Genomic DNA, 23,221 nt, shown 5'->3' with positions numbered 1-23,221 from the left:
CCACGCCGTCTCCCCGCGCCTGGTCTTCTCTCCGTAGTTCTGGGTCAGGTCTGGCTTGCGGGTGTGTCTGGTTACTGTGTGCTGAGGGGCAGCCGTGGTGGGGCAGGCGCGGCTGGGCGACGCCGTCTCCCTGCAGAACAGAGGCGCAGACGGGGCAGACGGGCGGCTGCGGGAGGTGCGTGCCCCGGAGTGAGGGGGCTCGGGCTGCGGGGGCCGACCGGGCTGGGGGCCCCGCCCCGCGGGGGCTCTGTGCCGGGGGCTCCACCCTCCCTCCCCAGCAGGTCCCCAGCAGGGCTGCCCTTGAGGGGGTGAGGGTGCGGCGGGTGGGGGACGAGCCCCCTCAGGAGGGGCGCCAGGACGGGCCTCCCGCCAGCGTCCGAGCTGAGAGCGTCTGCCTCCAGCCCTGCTGTGGCCCCCCCTTGCTGTGGGGCTTGTGTGAGGGGGCCCGGGGGCTGAACCGCGGGGCCAGGCGGCCGAGCGCAGGGCGCGCAGCTCCCCCGCGGGCGCTGGCTCGGGAGGCTCCTGTGGGATCTGGAGCCAGTGCTGTCTGGGCGCAGCCCAGGCCCCTGTCTGCCTGTGTCCCTTGGCCTGGCCCCACCTGCTGCAGCTGTGTTGGGCGAGGCCCTGTGTTGAAGGCACCCCGGGGGAGCTGGGACCCTGCGGGCGTCAGAAGGCCGTGGCGCTGGGCTGGGCCTGTCCCAGCTGGTGGAGCTCAAGGGTGTGGTGGGGCCCCAGGAGCTGGGCCGCCCTCCTCCCTCCCCTGCCTGTGGGGAGAGGCAGGCCCTCTGGGCCACCCTGGCACTGTCACTCAGGGCTCTGTGCTTTCGAGGCCAGTGCCCCGGCTGAGCTGCAGTGTCCCCTGCTCCTGTGCCCTGAGCTGCGGGTTGCGCTGGGCCCCCGCAGCTCCCCGCTGGTTGTCCTTTCTGCATCAGCAGCTGCCGAGTGGCACTGGGGTTCGAGGAGGCTCTGGGCAGGGCTGTGGGTGCCCAGTGCTCTCTCACGTCTCCGCGCGAGTGGCCACTGGGCAGCAGACGGCCACCTGCCCCACAGGGCGCGGCGGGAGGCGGGAGGCGGGGCCGGGAGCCAGTGTGGCCCGAGAGTGAAGAATGCTGGTTTACGGATGCCTCCTGCGGAGCGCGCCCTCCCCCGCCCCCGCCACACGTGCGTCCGAGGCGCTGCCTGCTTGTGCCGCCTGGCCTGAGCTGGGGGGGTGGGTGGGCCGCGGGGCAGGCCCAGGCTGGGGGCGCCTTTGGCTCTGCGGGCCAGAGTGCTGGGCCGGGGAGCAGACATGGGTAGTGCCGGAGCGACCAGTGACCTCAGGCAACGGGTTTCTGGTCCCCCTTCCTGCAGGTCCCCAGGGCCTCCCGCAGGGCTCGGCGGTGGGGAGCGGAGGCCCGGCCCTGGGCCAACCAAGGGAAGGACGCGGCAGTGCCAGACTGTCGGGGCCAGGGTCTGTGCCGGGAGTGTCGTCCGCACCTCCATGCCTTCACCCCTGGAGGAGGCAGGCAGTGGCGGGAGTGGGAGGGCTGGTCTGGGGGTTGCTCAGCGATGTGCTTGGGGGCAGCTCCTGTGGGTAGCGAAGGCAGATTTCATGAGCCAGGAAACAGGCTTCCTGTCAGAGAGCCCGTGGGCCACGTGGCTGTGTGTGCAGCCTGTTGGACGGGGACGTGCGGGGGAGGCCCGGAGGCCCTGCCGAGGTTTGGGGTCTGCCGAGACCACGGGCCAGGTCGTGAAGCTCAGTCCCGGGTAAACTGTGCCCCCAGGGAAGGGCGTGAGGACAGACCACACCATCGGCGCTGGAGGGGCCTCAGGGACACAGGCCTGGGTGGCTTGTCCCCTCCAGCCTGACCCTCTCCATGGAGGATGCCTCCTTCCGGGGATCCAGGGCCACAGCTCAGAAGTGCAGGGCCTGTGGCCGTGCTCCAGCTGCCCACCTGTCCCCGCCCCCGCCCCCGGCCCGCCCGCGGGCACACGGGGCGCACCAGGAGCTGGCCTGTGTCTCTCCTGCCAGGCCAGCTGTTTGCAGCTGGGGCCGAGACCACACCCCTGCGCCTGCGGCCGGGCGCTGCACCAGTCGGGGCAACGCCAGCCCTCGGGTCACAGGAGGGGGCTGTGGGTCAGGACGACGAGGCTGGGGCAGCTCCCCGCCCCGGCCCCCCAAGTCTGGGGGAAGGAGCGAGCTGCCCCAATGTGGGCCCCACCCCCTCGGGGCAGAAGAACCACACGATTCTGCTGGGCAGGGTCCTGGTCGTGCGTTTGCCCTGGACCTGCTGCTTACTCCTGGCCTCCCCCTGGGGGCAGTGCTGAGCACTTGAGCTGCCGGCCTGAAGCCAGCAAGGGGCCAGGGCCTGGAGCTGTGTTTCGGGGGCTCGTGGCCCTTGAGCGTGGGGGGTCCGCACAAGCGCAGAGGGGCCCCGGCGTTCGTGGGCATAAGGGCGGGCCTTCGAGCGCAGGAGGGCACAGACCTGCCCAGTGGTCCAGGACCAGGAGGGGGTCCTGAGTGATGAGCTCCCCAGTGACAGGGCCCTCGTCATGAGCCCTGCCTTTTTATTTTTTTGGTCCTCAGCCAGAGGACAGGCTTATTGATTTTTAGAGAGACAGGAGGAGAGGGGAGAGAGCGAAACATCCAGGTGAAAGAGAAAGATCAATTGGTTGTTTCCTGTACGTGCCCCACCAGGGACCAAACCCACAACCTAGGTGTGTGCCCTGACCGGAGATCGAACCCGCAGCCCTTTGGTGTACGGGACGAGGCCCCAGCCGACCGAGCCGCTGGCCAGGGCCAGCCCTGTCTTTTTAAGGTGAGGCTGGAGTTGAGCCCCAGAACCCACCACTGTCACGGGCTGACTCCCGCGCTCTGGGGGCGTGCAGCCTTACCCTCTCCCGCGTGTCTCCTTGCGCACGCGGGTCCTGGGCGCTAGTGTCGACGCATCCACGCGCCCCTAGTGCCGTGCTGGGTGCTGGCCCCCCCCCCGGCCCTGGGGCTACGGAGACAGAAGAGGGTTTGGCCTTTGTCCTGTGGCAGGGGCGGATTTGGAGTGATGGGGCACGACTGAAACAGGGCGGGCCCCCAGCCCTGGGGATCTTGTAGCCGCTTGGGGAGGGTGGGTGGCGCACCGGAGGAGCGCGGGCCTCGGGGTCCAGGGCCAGCAGTGTGGCCCCGAGCGGCCCAGGCCTGCTGGGGGAGCGCGGGCCCCGGCGTGCGTCCGGACAGGCCTGCATCCGTGTGGACCCTGCCCCCGGCCGGTCTGCTCCCTGGGAAGGAGGCCCTGGCCCTGGGAGAGGGAGCCGTCTGTGCAGCGCGGAGCCCGCCTGGAACATGGGCCCTGGGCCTGCCCTGCCTGCAGGCCCCGCTCTCCTCCAGGCAGTCTCCTCCGCCTTCGGGGCTGCGCCCCGCCCCCCTCAGCCCTGGCCTGTGCCGCATCCCTGCCCCTGGGCCCACCAGTTGGGGTGGGCGGGGCCCTCCGCTGCCCTCTTCTGTCCCACGGAGTGATGGTTAAACGGGACGGGAAGACCCGCCCCCCGTAATCTATAGCAGGTGTCACGGAGCAAACCACCCCCATTTCACACAGATAGGTCAGGTGTCAGCACGCGATCGATGGCTCGCCCACGATAATTATAGGAACTAGCGGCTCGTGTTGCTTGAGTGAGTTTACGAAGAGCAGGGTCTCCATCTTCCCTCTAATAGGCCTTGACAGTCCACGGCCTCGGCGCTGCCTCTCGTGCTGCCCGCGCTGCCATTAAACACCAGGCAGCGTGGGACAGCGGAGAGCACAGCCACCGCGGGACAGGTGGCTGACAGCGGCTGTTTGTCATCGCCGAGCCGCCCGCGCCCCTCAGCCTGCAGTGCTGGCGGCTGCTCAGGTGACGCATGGCCCTGTCAGGCTGCCGCTGTGATTTGATAATCGGTAAATGTTCGTCAGAGGCCGATCCCCAGATCTGGCGTCGCGGCTGCCAGGAGCTGGTGACAAGCGCCCCCCCCCCCCCCCCCCGTCCCCCTGCCATGCAGGCGTGAGGCCCAGGCGCTGGGCGGGCCGCTGCCCTCGACCTCCCCGGGAGCACAGAGTGGCCCCGCAGGGCTCTCGGACAGGCCTGGGCCGTGACACCCATTCCAGCCTCCCCTTCGGGCCGCGCACCTGCGTGCGTGAGGGTGCGCAGGGACACGGGCCCGTCCTCCCGTGGACGCCAGTTAGGAGGGCCTCAGCGCAGGCTGGGCGGGGCCTCGCCGCCGCAGCCCCACCAGACACCCTGCGAGGCACCTGATGGCGGCAGGGCTTTTTCTGCGTTTGAAGTGCTGGGGATCTTCAGGCAAGCACAGGAAAAGTGGAGTGATTTATTAGACTCATAAAAATTCATACTTTGTGATTCCAGTCATCCCGCGTCTGAAGCTTGTTAGAGCGTGGTCCCTGGCAGCTCCCGCTGCGCAGCGTGGGGGCGGGGCATCCACCTCCCCTCGAGCTCCGAGCCCCGTCCGAGGGCTGGGCGGGCGCTGCCGGTCTGTGAGCGGCTGCTCCGGGCCAGGGTTTTTGCTGTGACGCTGGGGCCGTGCTCTCATGGGGGGCTGAGGCCAAGCCTGCCGCCTGCAGGCCCCGCGCACCTCTGGCCCCGCGGGAGCGGGGTATGTGTGCGGGAGGACAGGCGGAGGGCAGCCCCTCGCCGCAGGGGCAGGTGGGGCCTGGGGCGGGGGTCGCTCTGGGGGCCCGGGTGGGGGTCTGCGGGGCAGGCGGAGCTCTGCAGGGGGAGCAGCGTGACCGCCTCTGTTGTCCTCCAGGCTGGTGTCCGTGGGGGTGGAGCCCTGCCCCACCCCCTGAGGCACCCAGGAGCGGGCGACGACACCCCCCACCCCCACCCCCGCTGCAGCGGTGGCCTGGCCCAGCATGGTGGGCAGTCGCGTTCCTTCTCTGGGCCCGTCTGTGCAGGACTGGCCACTGCGCCCTGTGGCAGGAACCTTGGCTCTGTGTGGAAGGGACGAGGGAACAGACGCTCCCCGCTTCTCCCAACAAGGGCTGTTCCTCAGCCGCCCCCCGGGCAGGACCCTGGCTGCCCACCCCAAGCCAAGAGGGGGCAGCTGCAGCATCCGCTCCGCCCCACGTCACCGGTGTCCGTCGAAACCAGGCTGTCGGTGCCCACCCCCGGGTCCTGGGCTGAGAGCCGTTCCAGCTGCTAATTCCCAGCAGCCTGGCTGGGGCGGCCTCTGGGGCCCCCGGCTCTGCTTCTAGACACGTCCAGCCGGCTCAGGATGGAGCGGAGGGGCCTGTGGGGGCGGCACTGAGGTACTTGGCGTGAAGGGCGCGGTGGGCCCTGCCGTGCTGGCAGCCAGGCCGCATGGGCAGGGGATAGCCACATATGACCTGTGTCTGCACGTGTGTCTTGGGACGGCCCGACGCAGCTGTGGAGACCGTGTGTGGCGTCGTTGGGACGGCAGCGGGGCCCCGGGCAGCGGGTCCATGGCCAGCTTCCCTCGGTGGCGGTGTCTGCGGCAGGGCCAGGGCGAGGCACACGGGGGCGCTCCTGGGCCTCCTCGCAGCGCCCAGCCTGGAGCCCGCACCCACCTTGGCCCTCCTCCGGCTGCTCCCCGCAAACGGCCGACAGCTGCGCACAGCCTGTGCGGTGGCCCTCGGGGCCTGCCGCCCTTCCTCAGGGTCCAGGTCCTTTTTGTCCCATGTGCCGCCTGGGCTTTGCCACCTTCAGGACTGTGGGCATCGCTGAGGGGACAGCTCAGGTGGGGCCAACTTTCAGAAATGCCTTGATGGATGGGCAGCGTCCAGAGGGCCGGCTGGGACTGAACAGGGTTTGGAGGCCACTCCCCAGGCCTTCACCTGGGCCCAGTCTCCGGGTGGAGCCCTGGCAGGGCCCCCAGGAGCAGCGCTGTCCTGCGCGGCCACCCTCGGGAGACAGCGTCCTGCCGACGCGGCTCTTGTCCCGGCTCCAGCAGCGGGCCCCGCCGCCCGGCCAGGCCCGGCTCTGCGCACGGCGTGGTGCGCCTCGGGCCCTCTTGTGTGGGTGCCCCGCCCGCTGCAGCAGGCCTCGCTCGAGGGTGGGCCCGCTGCTCTGTCTCCACTCCTGAGGCTGTTCTTCCAAGGGTGCAGCTCAGCCGTCGTTGGGGCGAGGCCCCCCTGACCCAAGGACCCTCCCCAAGGGAGCCCCTGCTCCCTGGGCCGGTCCTGTGTGCTTGGGGCCCCAATGGCTGATGATGGGCCATCCGAGACCTGAGCAGCTGGCCAGGGAGAATGGTTTACTGGGCAGAAACCCTGTTGGCTTCTGAAAAGGCTGTGCCAGGACACGGCCTCAGAGCTGCCCGCGGCTGTGCAGGTCGGGCGGTGGGGAGACGCTGAGTGGGCCGGGGAGCTGCTGGTGGAAAGCACCCCAGGCAGTGATCAGCAGGCTGAAGTGGGCTGGGCGGGGGTAGAAAACCGGGCCTGGCAGAGGGCCTTGGCCCCAGGGCTCCCCCCTGGGTCCGCACCCTTAAGCCGGCCACGCCGCATGCTCCTGACAGACCAGGGGCCTGTGCCGGCCCTGCGGCTCCTCGCGCCCTTGGGGAGCGGCCTGGAGCCCTGTCGGGAGCGGGCCTTGCTTTCTGGGGTCCCCGACAGGCAGGTTGGTTTCTCTGCCCACAGGTTCCACGTGGTCCTGCATCCATGGGCGTGTGGGGAGCTGGGGAGGAGAGCTGGGCTGCTGGGGACAGTCACCCGCTCCCTCTGCCTGCCTCGGGCTCGGGCGTGTGGGGCTTGTTTGGGAGCAGCCCTCTCTCTCCTGGTCAGTGGCTTCAGGGGGCTGTTGGCACAGATTCGCAGTCTGGTTTCATCTTCTCCTTCCTCGTTACACAGTTGTGAAATTAGTAACTCACTTTCTTCCTAGTTATTTCCCTTTGAAGTTCCATAAAAACCTGAACTCCCTCTCAACCCCCGCTCCACAGTAAAACAGAGCGAGAGCCGTGACCTCCGTCTGGTGGGCTCTGCCTCTGGCGGCTTGTGGGGGAGGCGGGGCTGGGGCGAGCCGGCCGGGAGCGGTGCAGGCAGCGCTGGGACAGGACGGGGCGCAGACCCCCAGGGGCTGGCGAGCCCCCTCCCTCCTTGCTGGGGCGTGGGGTGGGGGCAGTGCGCGCTGGGGACCGGTCCGGCTGCCCGGGCTCTGCCACTGGAGTGCCGGTCCCCCAGGCTGCACTGGCGCTCGGCACCTGGGGGGGCTCCCACGGGCCCTCCTAGCGCCCGCCGCACCCTCGGCCCAGAGCGTGGGAACGGGAGAGGCCGCCGGCCGCGGTGTGCGGGAGCAAGGGCCCTGCTGATGGATGGGCTCATAGTCCATTCCGATGTGATGCCAGCAGTTTTCTGTGGTTTGTCTTCCATTGCGGTAGTAAAGTTTTTAATTAGGAAAGCTAATGAGATCGATTAGTCATTAGAAGTGACCTCTGCACAGCAGGGCGGGGCGGGCCGTGTGTGCGGGGCTGATAACACCGCTCCCGGCCTCGCGGGCAATAAAGGCGCGCAGGGTTTGATCTGAGTGAAATGTGCCACAGGGAATACATCATGCAGAGAAAAAAAATTACAACCCTGGGAGTCTGTAATGAAGGGAATTAAACCAACATCCTATCTAAATAACATGATTATCTACACAAGCCCTCAGCCAGCCGGGGCACGGGGAGCGCTGCCTGGCGGCCGCGGTGGAACAGACACAGGAGGCAGCAGCGCCTCGGCTCCGCCGTGCCGCCCCCAGAGCAGGGCCCCGGGGCGGGGCCTTGCCCCTCCTGCCCCGCTCTCTGGGGTCTGTGCGCCCCGCAGGGCCCGAGGAGCCCTGGTGCAGGCCAGGCACTGGGGCCGCAGCCCGCCTGGTGCCCTGCTGGGCTGCTGGCCCGTGGGGTGGGCGGGGCCGGCTCTCCCCGGGGCGGGACCTGGCTGTGCAGCCTGTCGTCAGGGACCGGGCTGGCCCGTGGGGTGGGCTGCGGGGGTCGCAGCCCCAGGGGATGGGGCGGCGGCAGGGGCTGGGTGCCTTCCTGTCTGCCTCTGGGGACCACCAGGGCGGGGGCTTGTCACAGGTGACGGCATGGGGGAAGCGGCAAGAGGCTGGCCTTTGAAAAGGGCGTCTGCTTTGTTTGTGTCCTTTTGGAAGTGATACCTGGGCGCTAACAAGTAAAACGCAGGAGGTCAACGGCGGACGCCTGCCTTGCATGGGACTGCGCTGTGAAGTCGGTGCTGGCCCCGGCCTGGGCCCAGCGGGGCCCCTTCGAGTGCAGAGTCTGGCCTGGCGGGCGTGGGGCGGGGCTTCCTGCATGAGGGGCGCTGTCCGACTGCGTTGGAGGCCGGGAGAGGCCCGCGGGGGCCCCCGCGACCCATCGGGACAAAGGCAGCGAGGTTGTTGACAGGGGCTCCGTCCCGGCAAGGACCAGCCCCCCCACGCTCTGCGGAGGTGGCCCTGCAGGGACAGCAGGGGCCGGGGCTGCAGAACAGGGGCCCTGCGACTCCAGGATGCGCGTCCTGTCCAGCAGCGGCAGGCCCAGGGGGGCCCAGAGGGGAGGGGTGGGGGCGGGCAGGCCCCGGCGAGGGGCCCGGACAGGGGCGGTCCAGGTGCCAGGGCCGTGGGCACTGGGAGCGGGGGGCCGTGCGGTCAGCTTGCCCTGGCGGTGACGTCAAGCCGATCCCGTGTTCTGGAGCTCTTAGTTGGAACGAGCCGTTATTGATTTTTGTTGGTCTCTCCTTGCTTGTAAGACCTTGAAAATTCAATTCAACAAACATTTATTTATTGACGCCCACTGTGTGCTAGGCTGTCCCCTACACTCCAGGCGTGCCGCGGTGCCCGGAGCTAGAGTCACTCACTCTGGTCACTCGCTCAGCAAGAGCCAGCCTCCAGGTGACGCCACAGAGCCTGTGGTTTTGCCAGACTTCCCTCTTCTCCCGACTTCCCCCGCCCCGCTGCTGCCCTTGGTGGGAGGGAGGGACAGACAGACAGAGGCCGAGACAGAGACAGGGTGATGGAGACAGAGAGGAAGGGGAGAGCAGGTGAGAGAGGTCTCTGCCCTCAGTTTCCTGGCATTCCCTGAGCCACGCGGCCTGTGTGGGCGCAGGGGCTCCCGGGGGGTGCCCTCCCTGCCGACGCCCCCAGGGTGCCCTGGGGCCCATGGGCTGGTGGAGCCTGGAGGGGAGGAGCCCGGCTGTGGGCTGGGGCCCCGGGGGGTTATGTTTAGCGACAGCTGCTGTCCCTGCCCATGGTCTGGGGGTGCGGGGGGCGGTGCTCTGGCTCTGGGCCGGGGTGTGCGGGTGCCGGGAGGGTGTCTCCTTGGTGCCCAGGGGAGTCGGTGCAGGTCAGGGAGCGTTGGCCTGCACCTTGAGGCGGGGTGGCCGGCCTTGGCCAGGGCTGGCACCCAGCAGCGGGAGCGTGGGGGCCTCGGCGTCTCGGGCGCTGTGCGCCTGTGCTGCTCCCTCTCCTGGGCCACTCCGGGCCAGGCGACCTTCAGCCAAGGGCCGGCCAGTCCTTGCCCGGGGGCCACAGGCGCACCCTGTTGCTGGTGCTCTGGCCACAGGATCCCCGTGTGTGCTCTCCTGGGGGCCTCGCCCGGCACATGGTCCCCCAGCTTCTGCCTGACCTCCCCCTGCAACTGGCCGCTTGGCTGCCTGCCCAGCAGTGGTGTCTCTGGGCAGAGCCCCGAGGAGCCCCCGGGGCTGGGGTCCTGGGCAGCCCCTCTCCACACAGGGCCCTGGGTGTCATGCAGGCGGGTCGGAGGCCGCGAGCACGAGCCGAGGCGCTGGCCTCAGGGGCGCTGGTCCCGGGCTACGTTAGCTTTAATTATCTGGGCGGTTAGAGCTGTATATTACAGAAGTCAGGCAATTAGACATGTTCCTTGAAGCTATGGAGAAATTGCCAGCTATCAAGTGGAAGGCAACTCAGGCAAAGCTGATCCCCGTTAATTGCATGAAACACTCAGCAAAAAGGAGAGCCGGGAAAAGCCAAGTGGCAGGAGGCCGGAGTGAGGAGCACGGGCATCGGCGTGGGCAGGCGGCAAAGGTGCCGCTCACGCCCCGGCCTCCGGCGCCTGCCCGAGGGGCCCTCCCTGCTGCCCCCGGGGGCGCTGGGGAGCTGGGAGCAGCCTGGAGTTTGGGGATGTCGGCTCTGCTCGCAGAGGGTCCTGGCCCGCTCCCCCCACCGCTGCGTCCCGCCACGTCCCGGAGGCCTCTGTCTTGGGACTCGGGCCGGTGCCGGCTCTCCTGGAGCCCCAGGCTACGGGGCTTTCTGGAACATGCCTGCGCCACGTGGCGCAGGGCTGGAATGGGGGGTGACGGGGCATCTGCCGGCTTCCAGTGACCGCCCCCGCCTGGGTTCTCTCTGCAGCCTCCCACCTGAGCGTCCTGAGGAGCCCTCCCACCGGCAAGGTGATCCAGACCCGATACCGCATCGTCAAGAAGACCCCGGCGGCGCCCCTCAATGTGGCCCCCTTCCCCCTGTCCCTGCCCTCCTGGCGGACTCGGCGGCTCTCCCTGTCCAGGTGCGTGGTCCTGGGGCCCGGCTGGCAGGCCTCTGAGGCCACGGGGATGGGGCGGGAGGGCAGGAGCCCTGAGGCGTGGAACTGTGCTCACCACCTGCCAGTGCCTGGTCTCCAGTGTGCGGGCTCAGGAAGGGCCCCCCTTTTTTTTTTTTTTTTTTTGAAGACTTCATTTGTTTATTTTTAGAGAGAGGGGAAGGCAAGGAGGAAGAGAGAGAGAGAAACATCCATGTGTGGTTGCCTCTCGCACGTCCCCTACTGGGGACCTGGCCTGCAACCCAGGCCTGTGCCCCAGCTGGAAATGGACCCAAGAACCTTGTGGTTCTCAGGCCGGCGCTCCGTCCCGTGGGCCCACCAGCCCGGCTCGGCTCATCGTTCTGCTCGGTGATTTCGGCCCCAGATCGACGGCCGGACTGCGTGCTGCGCAGAACCCCCCGCCCCGCTTCCTGTCCCCTGTTCCCAGCAAACTGTCAGCTGGCCGTGCGTGGCCCGTGGGGTCTGTCAGGGAGAAGCTCACGGTGAGAGAGGCGGGGCCCTGCAGCCCATGTCGCAGGGACACTGATGGCTCGGGAGGGCAGCTGCACATCCCCGCCCGGCCGTCCGGCCGCCTCAGCCCCGGCCGCCGCTGGCTGAGCGGGCGCGGTGTGTCGGGGCGCCACCTTCTCCCCTGGGCGCCGCGGGCGCCAAAGCAGGGGGGCTGCCGGAGTCGGGGCCCCGCCGAACTCCGGGTTCTGCAGGAGCGGCTGCAGCCGCGGGGCTCCGGGGGCCCGGGGTCGGGGGTCGCCCTTCTCGGAGGCGGAAGGGGTGGCGGCCCTGGCAGATGGGTGACCGGCCCCTCCCCCGTCTCCCTCCGCCCTGGGGAGCGGCCTCCTCGGGGAGCGTGGGGCAGGGCAGCCGCGCTGCCAGCCCTCGCAGGCCCTGCCGCCGCCCGGCCTCAGCGAGCCTGGCCCAGCCGCGTGCTTCTCGGGAGGCAAGAGCTGGAAGTATATTTTAAATTAATTTTACTGCACTTTTTGTAATATTTTTGTTTTAAATAGATTTATAAGCATCTTGGGGGCTATTTCTACAAATTTATGAAGATAATTTCCATTCTTTCGATAAGGTTAAATTTACACCTGCTATTTCCATATTAATTCACAGTGCTAAGTGGGTCTAATTCTCTTCCGTTCCTCTATCTGGTGAGCCTGGCCTTTCCTAATGCAATTTCCCCCTCACTAAATCACTGTGATCAGGAGTCAGGATCGAGCTAAATTAACTTAAATTAATTTACTTAATAAGAGCCCCAGATCATCATGAATGAGGTTCAGATTTATTGATTCTTGCTCCTGCCTCCCCACCTGCCGGCCCGGCCCCGCCTCTCCTGGGGCGGCCGAGGCGGGGTGACTTGTTAGGGCGACACCAGTGAGCCCCCCTCCCAGGACCGGGGAGGTTAGGGTTGGGGTCCGGCCGGCCTGACAGGGTCACGGGGTGAAGTGGGCGCCAGGCCCCGTGGGACGAGCGTTCCTGCGCCGGCAGCTGCGCCCCGAGCCCGTGCGGCGGGGGCGGCCGGGGCGAGAGGAGGGGCGGGGCCGAGCGGGGCCTGCGGGCCTGTGGGTCCTCCTCGGGTTGGGGGGGCGCCGCTGGGGGAGGCCAGCTGCCGGCCGGGCATGGCCCCCAGCCCCCCGGCTCCCGCCCCAGCCGCCCGCTGTCTGGGCACCCGGGCTCTGCGCAGCCCCCTGGGTGGTGGTGGGCGCCGGAGGGCTCCGCTCCCGCAGGCCTGGCTGGACCCAGCCAGCAGCACCTGCCGTGCTGGAGGACGCCTGGCCGACCCCAGCTCGGGGCGGCCCCGCGTCAACCCCGGGAGTCTCTGGGGGTTATTAAGTGGGGCCCTGGGACACAGCCTGAGCGCTGGGCCCTGGAACCCTGGGCCTGGGCCTGCAGGGCGGCACCACGGTAGGTGAGGCGGGGCGCCGAGGGCTGGGTGGTTGCCAAGGGGCCGGGCTTCCTCTGCCGAGGCCGCCTGTGTCCGGGCCAGGCTGCCTTCTCAGCAGAGCGGCTGCCCGCCAGCTGCCTGGCCCGCAGTAGGCGTGCGCGCTGGCGCTCGGCTGCCGAGGCAGCAGAAAGGGCCCGTCTCCGGGCTGGTGGCCAGTCCGATGCCTGCCCGCCTGCTGCCTCAGCTTCACCAGAGGGAGGCTCTGGGGCCCACCGGCTTTGGCCGAGTCCTTGACCGCTGCCCCATGCAGCGGCGGGTCCCTTGGCGCTCCCCAGGCAGGAGGAGTGGCCGGGCTGCTGGTGGGGGTCAGGCCCGTGTGCGCCGGGGGCTGCCGTCATGGGGGGACGTGGGGCTGTCCCACCGGGCAGTCGGCCTGAGCCTGGGGACTGAGGGCTCTTCCTGGGCCTCCTGACCTGTACCCCCGGAGGCAGGCCCCCGGGCAGGCCGGCGGGCCGGCGGGCCGAGGGCAGCCTGGTGGCGTGGGTGCCCCTGGACCCCGTGCTCCCGCAGGGGCGCCCTGAGTGCGGTCACTGCGGGGCACGGTGGGTGCGGGGGCCGCCGTCCCGGAGGGCCGGGAGCCCTGGGCCAGCGGGGGGCCCTGGGGGTTGGGGCGGGGGTCACACCCGGCAGCCCGTGGCTTGGCGAGCCCCTGCCCCCCTGCCCCCCTCACGGGGCTGGGTCCCCACACTCAATCCTGCACCACGTGCTGGAAAGGCTGTGGAGGTGACAGAGCCACTGCACCCCGTCTCTGGAGGGCTCGCCCCGCGTCGGGGCCCCTCGCCTGCCCCGCCGGAGACGCCTGCCTCTTCCGCGTGCTCTGGGCTGCTGCCCTGACGGCGCTGGTCCCCACCGGTCCTGGGCGGGGCCGGTGCCTTCCTGCCTCCCCGGCGGCTTCGCTCGTCTGCCGACACAGGGTCCTGCCCTCCGCCCTGTGTCGGTTTGGTCCAGCACGTGGGAAGCTACGTGACCGCCCACGTGCTGGGTCCCCGGCCCGGCGGGGCCTGCGGTCTCCGGGCCTCCCTGCCCGGAGCGGGCCTGGGGCGCGGGCCTTTCGGGCCAGGCCCCGGGGCAGCAGAGGGCGCCCCAGGCTGCTGCGCCCGAGGGAGGGTGTGTTGGGTGCGTGGTGCTGTTGCGAGGTGCGTGGATCGGCCTGTGTTCCCGTCGGCTTCCCACCAGCTCATTAATCTGCACAGAGGCTGAAGTGTGACTTATATCCCTAAACTGCCTGTCACTTTTTTTTTCTTTCCAAATTCATTTGACGTGAAAGTGTGAAGTAAACAAGCCCTGCGCTTAAGCAGCTGCGTCTGGAGGCTGCTCCTTGGGCTACAAATGGCCCTGTCAGGAGGCTGCCGCTCGCTGGGCCTCCGCACTCCATCTCGTTTTATTTTCGTGTCTGCGCGGTAAATCTTAAGTAATCTCCGGGTGGTTTGACGAGGTTTGGGCTGCGGTGTGAAGGCTCTGAAATGCTTTTCTCAAGTGACGTCTCATTAAAGAGGCACTCGGCCCGGGGACAGGCAGAGCCCCGCCGGGTGGCCGGGCCCCTGCAGGCTGCTTCCCGCCCCTGCCGCCCAGGCCTGCCCACGCAGCCTCCCGGGCGGCCAGCGACTCCCTGCTCTGCCTGCTGCCCACCGCTGGGCCACGGAGCACGGGCAGCGGGCGCCGCCACAATGCGCCAGCCGGCGCGGTCAACGGCAGGCTCCTTTCTCCCCGCTCCGGAGGCCTGCGGCCGGAGTGCCTGGTCTGTTTCTCTTCTGGCGGCGTCCGCTCCTGCGAGGACCGTCATCTTTCATGGGGCCGCACCTTCGCCGCCGCCTCTAACCCTAGTCCCCTCCCAGAGGCTCCCCACCCCCACACTGGATCCATTCAGTCCACAGCAGCACGGTCCCTCTTGTCCCCAGACCTGCCCCGACCCAGCCACTGGGGCTGGGGCCCCGCCGCCTGCGGGCCTGCCCTCGGGGCGAGCCCTCGCAGGGCCTGGCCGCGTGCCCTGCGGCCCGGCAGGCTGGCCTGCGGCTTGGGGGAGGCAGCCAGGCACAGAGGCTCCCCTAGCAGAGGAAGCGCGCAGGCCCCGGGGAGGAGGGAGGCCCGGGCAGGAGGCCAAGCAGGGTCCGGCGCAGCGGCTTGCCCGGCCGCAGGCTGCCAGGAGCCGGAGCCCGCTGTGGAGCCCACACTCGGCCGCGCCGGCCATCCGCGGAGTGACCCTGGCCCAGGCCCTGCTCTGCGGCCGCCCCCCTCTGCTTTGTGTCCCCGTGTCAGGGTCAGCGCCCCACCGCTGCCGATGGCCCCCAGGCCTCAGGAAGAGCGTCCCAGGCTGGGAGAGGGGGCTGCTGTCGGGGAGGGGGGGAGGGGGTCAGGGCAGCCTGGGGCCAGGCTGCAGGCAGAGGGTGGAGGGCGACTCCCAGGCGCGGTCCCGTCCCCGCCCTCCTGGTGCCTCGCGGGTACCTCTGCGAGTGCCTTCGTGTGGGTGCACGTCTGCGCCTCAGGGGCGTGGCAGAAGCGGCACGCGGGGGCCCTGCAGCCTTCCCCGGGGCCACGGCGGGGGGGGTGGTCCCCCTTCACCAGGCCCCCTGCTCAGGCACCACTGGCTTCCTCCTGGTACAGGTGTGAGCCCTGACCCGGGAGCGCTGCCCCTTGCCCCCCCGCCCCCCGCTTTGTGTTTGCTGTTTGTTTATGATGCTGTGGACTCCAAGGAGCCCCCCTCCTGTCTCCTGCCTCGCCCGCTGCTCTGTCCCCGACCCAGAGCTGGGCGCCTCTCCGCAGAGCGTGGCCCCCAGCGTCAGCACCCCACGGGCCCGGGGCCCGGGCGGCCTCGGCGGGCGGTGGGTGCGGGCCTCCAGCTGCGCGAGCCCGTGTTTCCTCCTCTGCAGTTGCACCTGGGAGCGGGAGGGGGACTCGGATCGGGCAGTGCGACTTCCGTGGGGCCGCTGCCCCCACAGCCGCGGTGCCCTTGCTGTTCCCATCGCAGCCTTTGGTGGTGCCGTCTCTTTAATTTCACGTTCTCCACGTGAGGTGGCGGCTCATCGAGGCTTTAGCTTGCGTCTCCCTGAGGAGCAGCGGTGTTGCAGGCTGATCACGGCGTATTTAAGGTCTTTGCTTGTCTTAGTTTGTGGAAGACCCTCAGGTTCTCTGTCCATTTTTTAAAAAAAATATTTATATTCAGAGAGAGGGGAAGGGAGGGAGAGACACGTCAGTCAGCTGCCTCTCACACGCCCCCAGCTGGGGACCTGGCCCACAGCCCAGGCCTGTGCCCAGACCAACCAAGAGCGAAACCGGAGATGCCTTGGACAGCAGCCGGGGCCCTGCCGGTTCGTAAATTGGCAGGTGGCCTTTTGCTTTTGGTGGGAGTGAGTTTACCTGGCTGAGGGGCACACCCCCGCCTCCGGTGCTGAGCTGGGCTCCACTGCCTGGATGGGACCTGGTCTCCTGCCCAGGCGTCTGTGGGAGCTGCCTGCCCCCGGGGTCAAGTGCAAGGTCGAGTTCCCCTCCCCCAGGGCTCCTCTTGGTTCCGGTCTCTGCCAGTGTCTATGCTCCTGGGACCCTGCAGGTCATGTGCCCCTCGGGGACCTGGGGCCCAGGGAGAAGCCTGGCCTTTCCAGGGCTCCGAGGGCCAGCGTGGGACATCGTGCGGCCCCGCCCTCCCTCCGCCCACGGGGAGCTGGCCCGGAGCGCCTGTCCAGATCTCCGCCTGTGCCCTCGCTGGGGTGGGGTCTGAGCAGAGCTTGAACCTGAGGGTGACAGGGAGGCTGCCGCAGAGCTCTCGGTGCCGAGGCCCTGGCCAGCGGCGAGGGGGGCTCGATGGGCGCCAGGCCGGTGGGGGCTGTGGGTGACCACCAGGCTGTGCTGAGGCAGGTCTACTCGGGCAGGTTTTTGAGAACCCTGTGTTGTGGGAACTGGCGGTTACGGCCCCCAAGTGCTGTGAAAGTTAATGCGACGGCCTCGTGCGCTGTGCTCATTTCTATAATTTTTTATTTTATGAAACAGGACAGGGAGCTTAGTGACTTATTACTATTCATTTCGTTTCAATGCAGTAAATATTGATTCAGTTGGGGGTTTTCAATTTGAACTACTCGGCGATTATATAAAATATTACTGCCTGTGAGATTATGCTTACCGATCCCTTCGGCTGCTCATTAAGGAAGGAGGGCCGCGGCAGCCCCTCTGCCTCCATCATTCTAATAGATGGGCTGAGCTGCCGCCCTGCCCGGGAGCTGCCGCGGCTGCCTGCGGGGGCCTGACGGCGAGGAGGCAGCTCTTAATTTGGAAGTGGGTTCAAAGCACGTCTGGGCTGTTGATTCATTCTGTGTCCGTGTGAGGCGGGCAGGCCTTTTTAGCTGTCAGCAGCCCCCGGCTGCGGGAACACCTGCTGGGGCCCCTGGCTGGGTTTGGGGAGGGGCCGCGGGGGCCATGGGGGCCGCGGGGCCTTGACCCGGCGCCGCCTCCTCCGTGGTCTGCCAGGTGGGGGACGGGGACCGGCCTCACCGGGCACAGCCCCCAGCACCGGCACGGAGGGCGTCGCTGTGAGAGACTGGCCTCTCTCTGGAGCCTCATCCAGAGGGACCAGGCCCAGGCCCTGGCTGGCAGAGGGCGCCCTGTGTGCGGGTCCGGCGGCGCACAGACCGAGATGGCCTCTGCCTCTTCCCTCCCCCGGTGGCTTCCGCGGGCCATCTGCGCTCACTGCCCAACGCCCGTGGCCGAGGGCGGCACGAGGCGGCCCCCGCCGGCCTCTCTGGCAACCGGGCACCCTGGGCCTGCTGGCTCACATGGCCCGGTCCCCGTGGTGGGGCGCTCAGCACTGTGGGGGGTCCAGGCACGGGCTCGGCCCAGCCCCCAGTGCCACACAGCCCTGAGCTCCCAGATGGGGCAGACAGCTGCGGGGGCTACGCGCCGCCCCCTGTCAGTCCGAACCTCTGGCCCGTGAACGTTGTCCCCCACGGAAGGCATGTGCCACCGCCTCCTCCCCAGTGGGGCCTGAGGTGCGGGTACCATGGCCAAACGTGTGCACGAGGCAGTGACGGGGGCCCCGGGGCCATCTGCCGACAGCGGGGGCGGCGGTGGCGGGCACTGGGGCCCTCATCCCTCCCTTTCACGCCAAGACCTGCCCACCTCCAGGGCTGGTCGCCTGCCCTGCTGGCCCATGGTGAGCGGGCCTGGGCACGTCCCTGGTGTCTGCCCCTGAGGGCCGTGCCGGTGTGCAGGAGGGGACTGGCAGGGCCAGGGCCAGGGTGAGGGTGGCGCAGCACAGGGCCCTCGGCCTCCCTGGCTGGGGTCCTGCCGCAGGTCCTTGTGGGATGGTCCCCGCCTTCTGTCCGGCGCTGCCCTGTCCCCCGCGGCACAGGCCCTCGGCCCGGGCCAGGCTGGCTCAGCTACACGAGTGCGCGGCGTTGCAGTGTCCCTCCTGAGCTGGCCTGTGTGGCTGAGGCCTGCCCGGGGGCCTTTAGGCTGGCCCTTGGGGGTCGCAGCAGGGGACAGGTACAGGTACGCGTGCCCCTCACCCAGGCCTTGCCCTTCTGGGCAGAGCCTGAGGGGCGGGACCATGCAGAGCAGGCCCCGTGAGGCACGGCCGCCACCACGCCGAGCGGCAGGGCACAGCGCAGGCCCTGGGGGCCGCCAGGCGGGCCGGCGGGGTGAGTCCTGGCAGCCCAGGAGGGCAGCGCGCCCGCCCGGGGGAGCTCTGCGCTGAGCACGGCGGGACGGCGGCGGGGGGCCTCCGTGGCCTCGTCCCTGTGGCGCGAGTGGCGGACCCGCGCCCTGGCCACACCTTGCCAGCACCGTGGGCCCCCGTGTGACCACGGGAGCCCCTGGATGTCCCTGGAAACGACGAGCAGAGGAAGCCGAAAATACTCCCCGACAGGAGGAAGTAAAACGTCCTTGTCACCCCCTGGCACCTGGTGCCTTACGCAGTCAGACACCATTTTGAATACACTTTTATCCTGGGTTTAGAGGTGGTAGTAAAGTGTGTTCAGATAATCGATACCATGTTTAACTCCTCTCATTCATCAACCCGTTAGGCTGGCCGCACCCCAGACCTTCGCCCCCCGCCCCCGTCTCGGGGCGGGGCCAGGGCCCCTGTGGGCGGTGGGGGAGGCGCAGCCCCAGGGGCCGGACACAGCGAAGCCGCCCCGTGCCTGGGTGAGGGCGGCCACCGGGAGCCGTGGGAGGGGCTCTGCGGGGCCCCCCCGCCTCGGCCTCGCCCCAGGATCCATGCTCCAGCGTCACTCCCGAGCTTTCTGGCCAGGAGGCGCCCACGGGTTTGGGGGCGCCCGGGTCGTGCCGGCCGGGCTGTGCATCCCCTGCCGTGGCTCTGGTGCTTCCCCTCACCCCCTCCCTCCCTCCACCTTCCTTCTGAACTTGCCTCCCTCATCCCACACTGTGCGGCTCCGTGTCCCCAGAGATGGGACTCGGGGCGAGCCCCTCCGCCACCCCGTCTCTCGGGGGTCCTGCCTCATCCCTGGGGGCGCAGACCGGGATTGCGGTGCTGCAGGCTGCCCCAGGGGTGTTTTGTGAAACTGTCTGTCGCCAGGTGTGTGGTGGCTGCAGTTGCGGATACTTCTGTGAGGGGGCAGCGGGCCCCTTGCCCTTCCGCTGGCCGCCCTCTGCTGGCGGGGCAGCCACCGTGGCCGGGAGCGCCCGGGTGGGGGTCAGCTTTATTTTCCCCCAACTTCCCTCAGAGTCAGCAAGGCCTCCGCACGGTCCTGCCCGCTCCCCAGAGTGCGGCCCCGCTTAATTTGCGGCGAGATGTCTGTTAGGACTGCGGCCACTGCCCAAGTCAGCACTTAATTGGCAAGGCGCTTGATTTAACAGCGTGGGAGCCTCCGCCGGAAAAATGGCTGGAATAAATCACTGCCTGACGCCAGAAAATAGATATAATCTCAGCATTAACTACATTAATAGTAGCAGGAGCCGAATTAAGAAGGCCATAAAGCATAGGCGGGGGAGTGTAAATTATGGCCAGGGCTCTGTCCCCTCTGCGATACAGGCTCCTTTGGGGGCGGGCGCTCCTCCCGGCCCCGCCCACCAGGGGCCCGCCCACCCGGCCCCTCCCCGCGGGACTGGGGCAGGGTCTGCAGGGGGCACCCGGGCCCTGGCAGGGTTGCCTGCGCCCTTCTGCCTCTTGGGCTCCCTAAAGAATTCGATGTCTCGCACCACCGGCTCCCACCCGCCCCAGCCCAGCGCCTGCTCGAAGCTGGGCCCCCGCTGAGCGCATTCCACCTGGACCGTCCTCTGCCCGGTAGGTGCCAGCTGCGGTTCCGCCACAGCAGTGTTGGAGCACCTGGCTCTGCACGGAGGCCTCCACCTGCCCCCTCCAGCAGATGGCCTTTGCCCTCTGTGTGGTGTGCAGCCTGGAAGCCTTCTCAGAGGAGGAGGCTTCTGGCTTGTTGGTCGGGTAGGCAGCTCGATCACCGTTTAGGCCCCACACTGGACCAGCTGTTGCGATTGCTCCCCTTTGGCACTAGTTTTTGTCTTCCCCAGTGAGATCCGTTTGTGCAGGACAGGCCTGAGCTGGCCTGGCTGTCAGGGTGCCCCGCAGGGCTTGGGGCTGGCCGGGCGCGTCCCGCTGGGCCGGTTTGCGCCTTCTGGTGCCCCTCAGCGCAGCGCCGCCCTGTCTGGCCTCCACACCATCCGTGCTCTCCGACAGGCTGCACACTCTTCGTGCTTCCGTTCCTTCTCCCCTGGCACACTTCGTGAGCGTTTGCGAGAGGGGATATTCTGTGTCTCACCCTTGTATCAGAGACTACTTTTCAGTTTCAGTTTGCCTTTCAGTTTTGTTTGTGACTATTTTTAACAGAGTTTTTACTTTTCTGTACACTTAAAACTGCCATTCTTTTAAGACAAGATTTGGATTTGCTTAGAACACCGCCCCCCCTCCCCCTGCCAGGGTTTTATGAATTCAGTTGTACTTTCTTCAAGGTTTACATTTAAAACTTTATAATCTTCTGCGAAGTTATTTGGGGGCGTGGCATAAGATTGGAGTTCAGACTCAGCGTTGTAGGGGGTTACTGGCTGTCCCAGGACCCGTATTAAACATCCGGTCTCCCCCATTGTGTGAAAGTGCCGCCTCTGTCACGCGCAGGTGCTTGTCCCTGACCGTGGCTTCCTCTCTGGTTTCCTTGTGCACCAACGCTTGCGGCGTGTGTCTGCAGGGGTCAGTTCTGTGGACTTCGATCTTGGACACCCGCCACCCACCCTGCAGGGGGTCCCCCCACCGGCCTCTGTCGGCCACACGAGCTCTGTCTCAACGCTCTTGAGCGTCACATGGATGGGACTGTACAGTAGCTGCTGTTTTGTGTCTGACTCCCTTTGTTCGCCGTCTGCCCCGGACCGAAGCCCTGAGCCTGAGTGTGGCTGTTTGGAGGCAGGGCCTTTGCAGAGGTAATCCAGGGTGAATGCGGCCGTCACGGTGGGGCCCTGATCCAGGGGCATCGGCGCCCCTGCTGCGGCTGCATGGAGGCGCGGCCGCGGCACCAGGCCAGCCCCTGCCTGGGAGCCGGCAGTGAGCAGACCGGCTTCCGCTGTCGAAGGCACCCCGTCTCTGGTTCACGGCAGCCTCGCCAGGCCTGTCCGCGTCGCTCTGCGTGGCTCCGGCCCTGCCGTGTGGCTCCCGCTGCGCAGGGCGGCGAGGTGGCATCTCCGTGACCTGAGCGTGCACGTCCAGCGGGCGTGGAGGCCACGCTGCGGGCTTCTGTGAGGGCCGCTCGTGTGTTAGTGTCTCTGTGGGTTTGCTGGCGTTCTTTACACGTTACAGATGTGTTCTTCTCGGCTGTCCTCTCGCTGCCTGGGGCTGGCTTTTTAAGGACCTCTGATTTTCCTTTTCCTCTGTGAGTGGGGCCCTTCGTGTCCTGTTTAAGAAGCATTTGCCTGCCCCGAGCCGCACCTTCTTCTAGCAGCCTGGCTGCCTAGCCCTCGCGCGGAAGCCTGCGATCCATCTTGAGGTAACTGCCGCTCGTGGTCCGAGATGGGCGTCCCGGCTGCCCGGGCCTCTGTCCTCTCAGCCGCCGCCCCCCACCACGAGGGCGTGCCCTGCTCCTGCTGGGTGCGGCTGCTCCTCCGCGGCCTCGGCGTGGCCGGCACGCCGGCCGCGGCCCTGCCCCCTCTTTACGCCTGCGCTGCTCTTCCTCCTACCGCCCAGCCGGCCCACCCGTGCCGGCGCCTGGCAGGCGGCTGACACCGGGGCGTGTTCGCGGGCAGTGAGCGGCCCCCCGCGGTGAGCTGAGGAGAGCCCGCGGGCCTTCCCCGGCGCTGCCGCTGGCGCCGCCCCTGCGGCCCGCGCAGGGGGCTGCCTCTGCTCCGTGACCCCGGGAGGAGGCCGTTCCGCCGGGGACTTTGGAGGGCGCAGGCGCTGGCTCCTCCCCTCACTTTGTGTCTCTGGGTAGCCGTGACCCATGGGGTCCCCAGGCACGCCTGGCATTCTGGGTCTTGTGATGTTTCCGCTCTGTCACGCACCCCTGGCTTGGACTGCCCTGAGCGCCCCTCTGTGAGGGGCGTGGCCCCCGAGGGGGTCCCCCGGCAGGTGGGAGATGGAATGCCACTCCAGGTGGGGGGAGGCGCAAGCAGAGCAGCTGGTGGCCGTGGCCGTGGGAACCTGGTCAGTGTGGCTGAGGCCGGGGGCACAGCCCAGACAGAGCCAGAGGGATGGGTGCAGGCGGCCGGGGCCCAGCAACGGAAGGGCTGGTCCCGGCGGGGCCCGGCGGGGCGGGCACCCGGCAGGCAGCGCGCAGTGCGAGGGTAGAGGCCCTGAGACGGCCGTGGAGCCGATGAGGGGGGCCTCTCAAAGGGGCGCGAGGCCCCCGCCGCCAGAGGCCCGGGGATGGCTACTCCGGGGGCCTGGGCGCCTGGACTCAGCAGGCGCTCCGTGGGTGGGGTCCCCGCACCCTGGGGTGGGGGTCAGGGCCCGACCCGGACGTCGGCGGGGAGGGCACCGAGGAGGGCTCACTGCATGAGTGGGCGCGCAGGTCCCGGGCGGGGGCAGGCAGGCCCAGCCTGGGGAGGCGCCCCACGCTCTGGGCCGGGTGTGGAGGGGAGACGGGAGCCGATGCCGCGCGGCCCGCTCCGGCCTGCCCTGCGGTTGGGAGGGCGGGTGCCGCCAGGCGGGCACACACGGGGCCGTCACCCAGCAGCCAGGGAGCCTGGACCTCCCGAGGTCGTCCCGGGGAACTCTGGGCAGGAGCTGCAACGCCTGAGCCCCCACCTTTCAGCAGCTGCCAGCGGGGAGCCCCTGGCAGATGGTCTTGGGGGCCAGGGGTCCATCAGTGAGTGGGCAGGGCAGGATGGGGTGGAGGGCGGAGCGGCGGACGGAAGGCAGAAGGGAGAGGAGGGGTGATGGAGAGGGGCAGGGGCAGGGGGCAGGGGCAGGGGCAGGGGCAGGGCCAGGGCCGGCCCTGTCCCTCACCAGCCCGCAAGGGCCAAGGGGTCCTGGGCTAAGGACCCAGCCCGGAGGGCCCGCCCCCCGCCCCTCCCGCTGAACTCCGCACTCCCTAGTGGGGCCATTAAGGCCCAATAATACCGTTTTTTGCAGCTAACACACAAAACACCAATAGCTTCAGTTGAAATGGATTTTTAAAAGTGTCATTTTATGGAGAATTTTACTTTCCATCTTGTTGTTTATTAGGCTGTTAAAAGGAAAGCTTGTAATGCATCCATTGATCGAAATACCAATTGAGTAGATGTGAGCACATAAACTAGCCCAGCCCCTCGTGACGGAGCCGCGGGTTGTGTGGCAGGCGCAGCACAGTTGGCGGTGCCCCCAGCTCGCAGCTCGCTTGGGTGCCCGGAGTCACTTTTGC

At 68.2% G+C, this 23,221-nt stretch overlaps 1 protein-coding gene across 1 annotated transcript in view; it reads left to right on the top strand.

Annotated features, from left to right (window-relative positions):
• ZC3H3 (zinc finger CCCH-type containing 3) overlaps positions 1-23,221 on the top strand; it is a 55,801-nt gene that overhangs the window by 11,601 nt on the left and 20,979 nt on the right. Inside the window, exon 4 of the mRNA XM_054590549.1 lies at positions 10,318-10,471. Within this exon, the coding sequence (XP_054446524.1) occupies positions 10,318-10,471 (154 nt within the window). The remainder of the gene's footprint in view (positions 1-10,317; positions 10,472-23,221) is intronic.

This window comes from Pteronotus mesoamericanus, unplaced genomic scaffold (assembly GCF_021234165.1).
Source record: "Pteronotus mesoamericanus isolate MK-2021 breed Mesoamerican mustached bat unplaced genomic scaffold, CSHL_Meso_final scaffold_174, whole genome shotgun sequence".
Taxonomy (NCBI): Eukaryota; Metazoa; Chordata; class Mammalia; order Chiroptera; family Mormoopidae; genus Pteronotus; species Pteronotus mesoamericanus.
The sequence above is the reverse complement of the archived record's forward strand: the minus strand, read 5'-3'. Positions and strand labels throughout refer to the sequence as shown.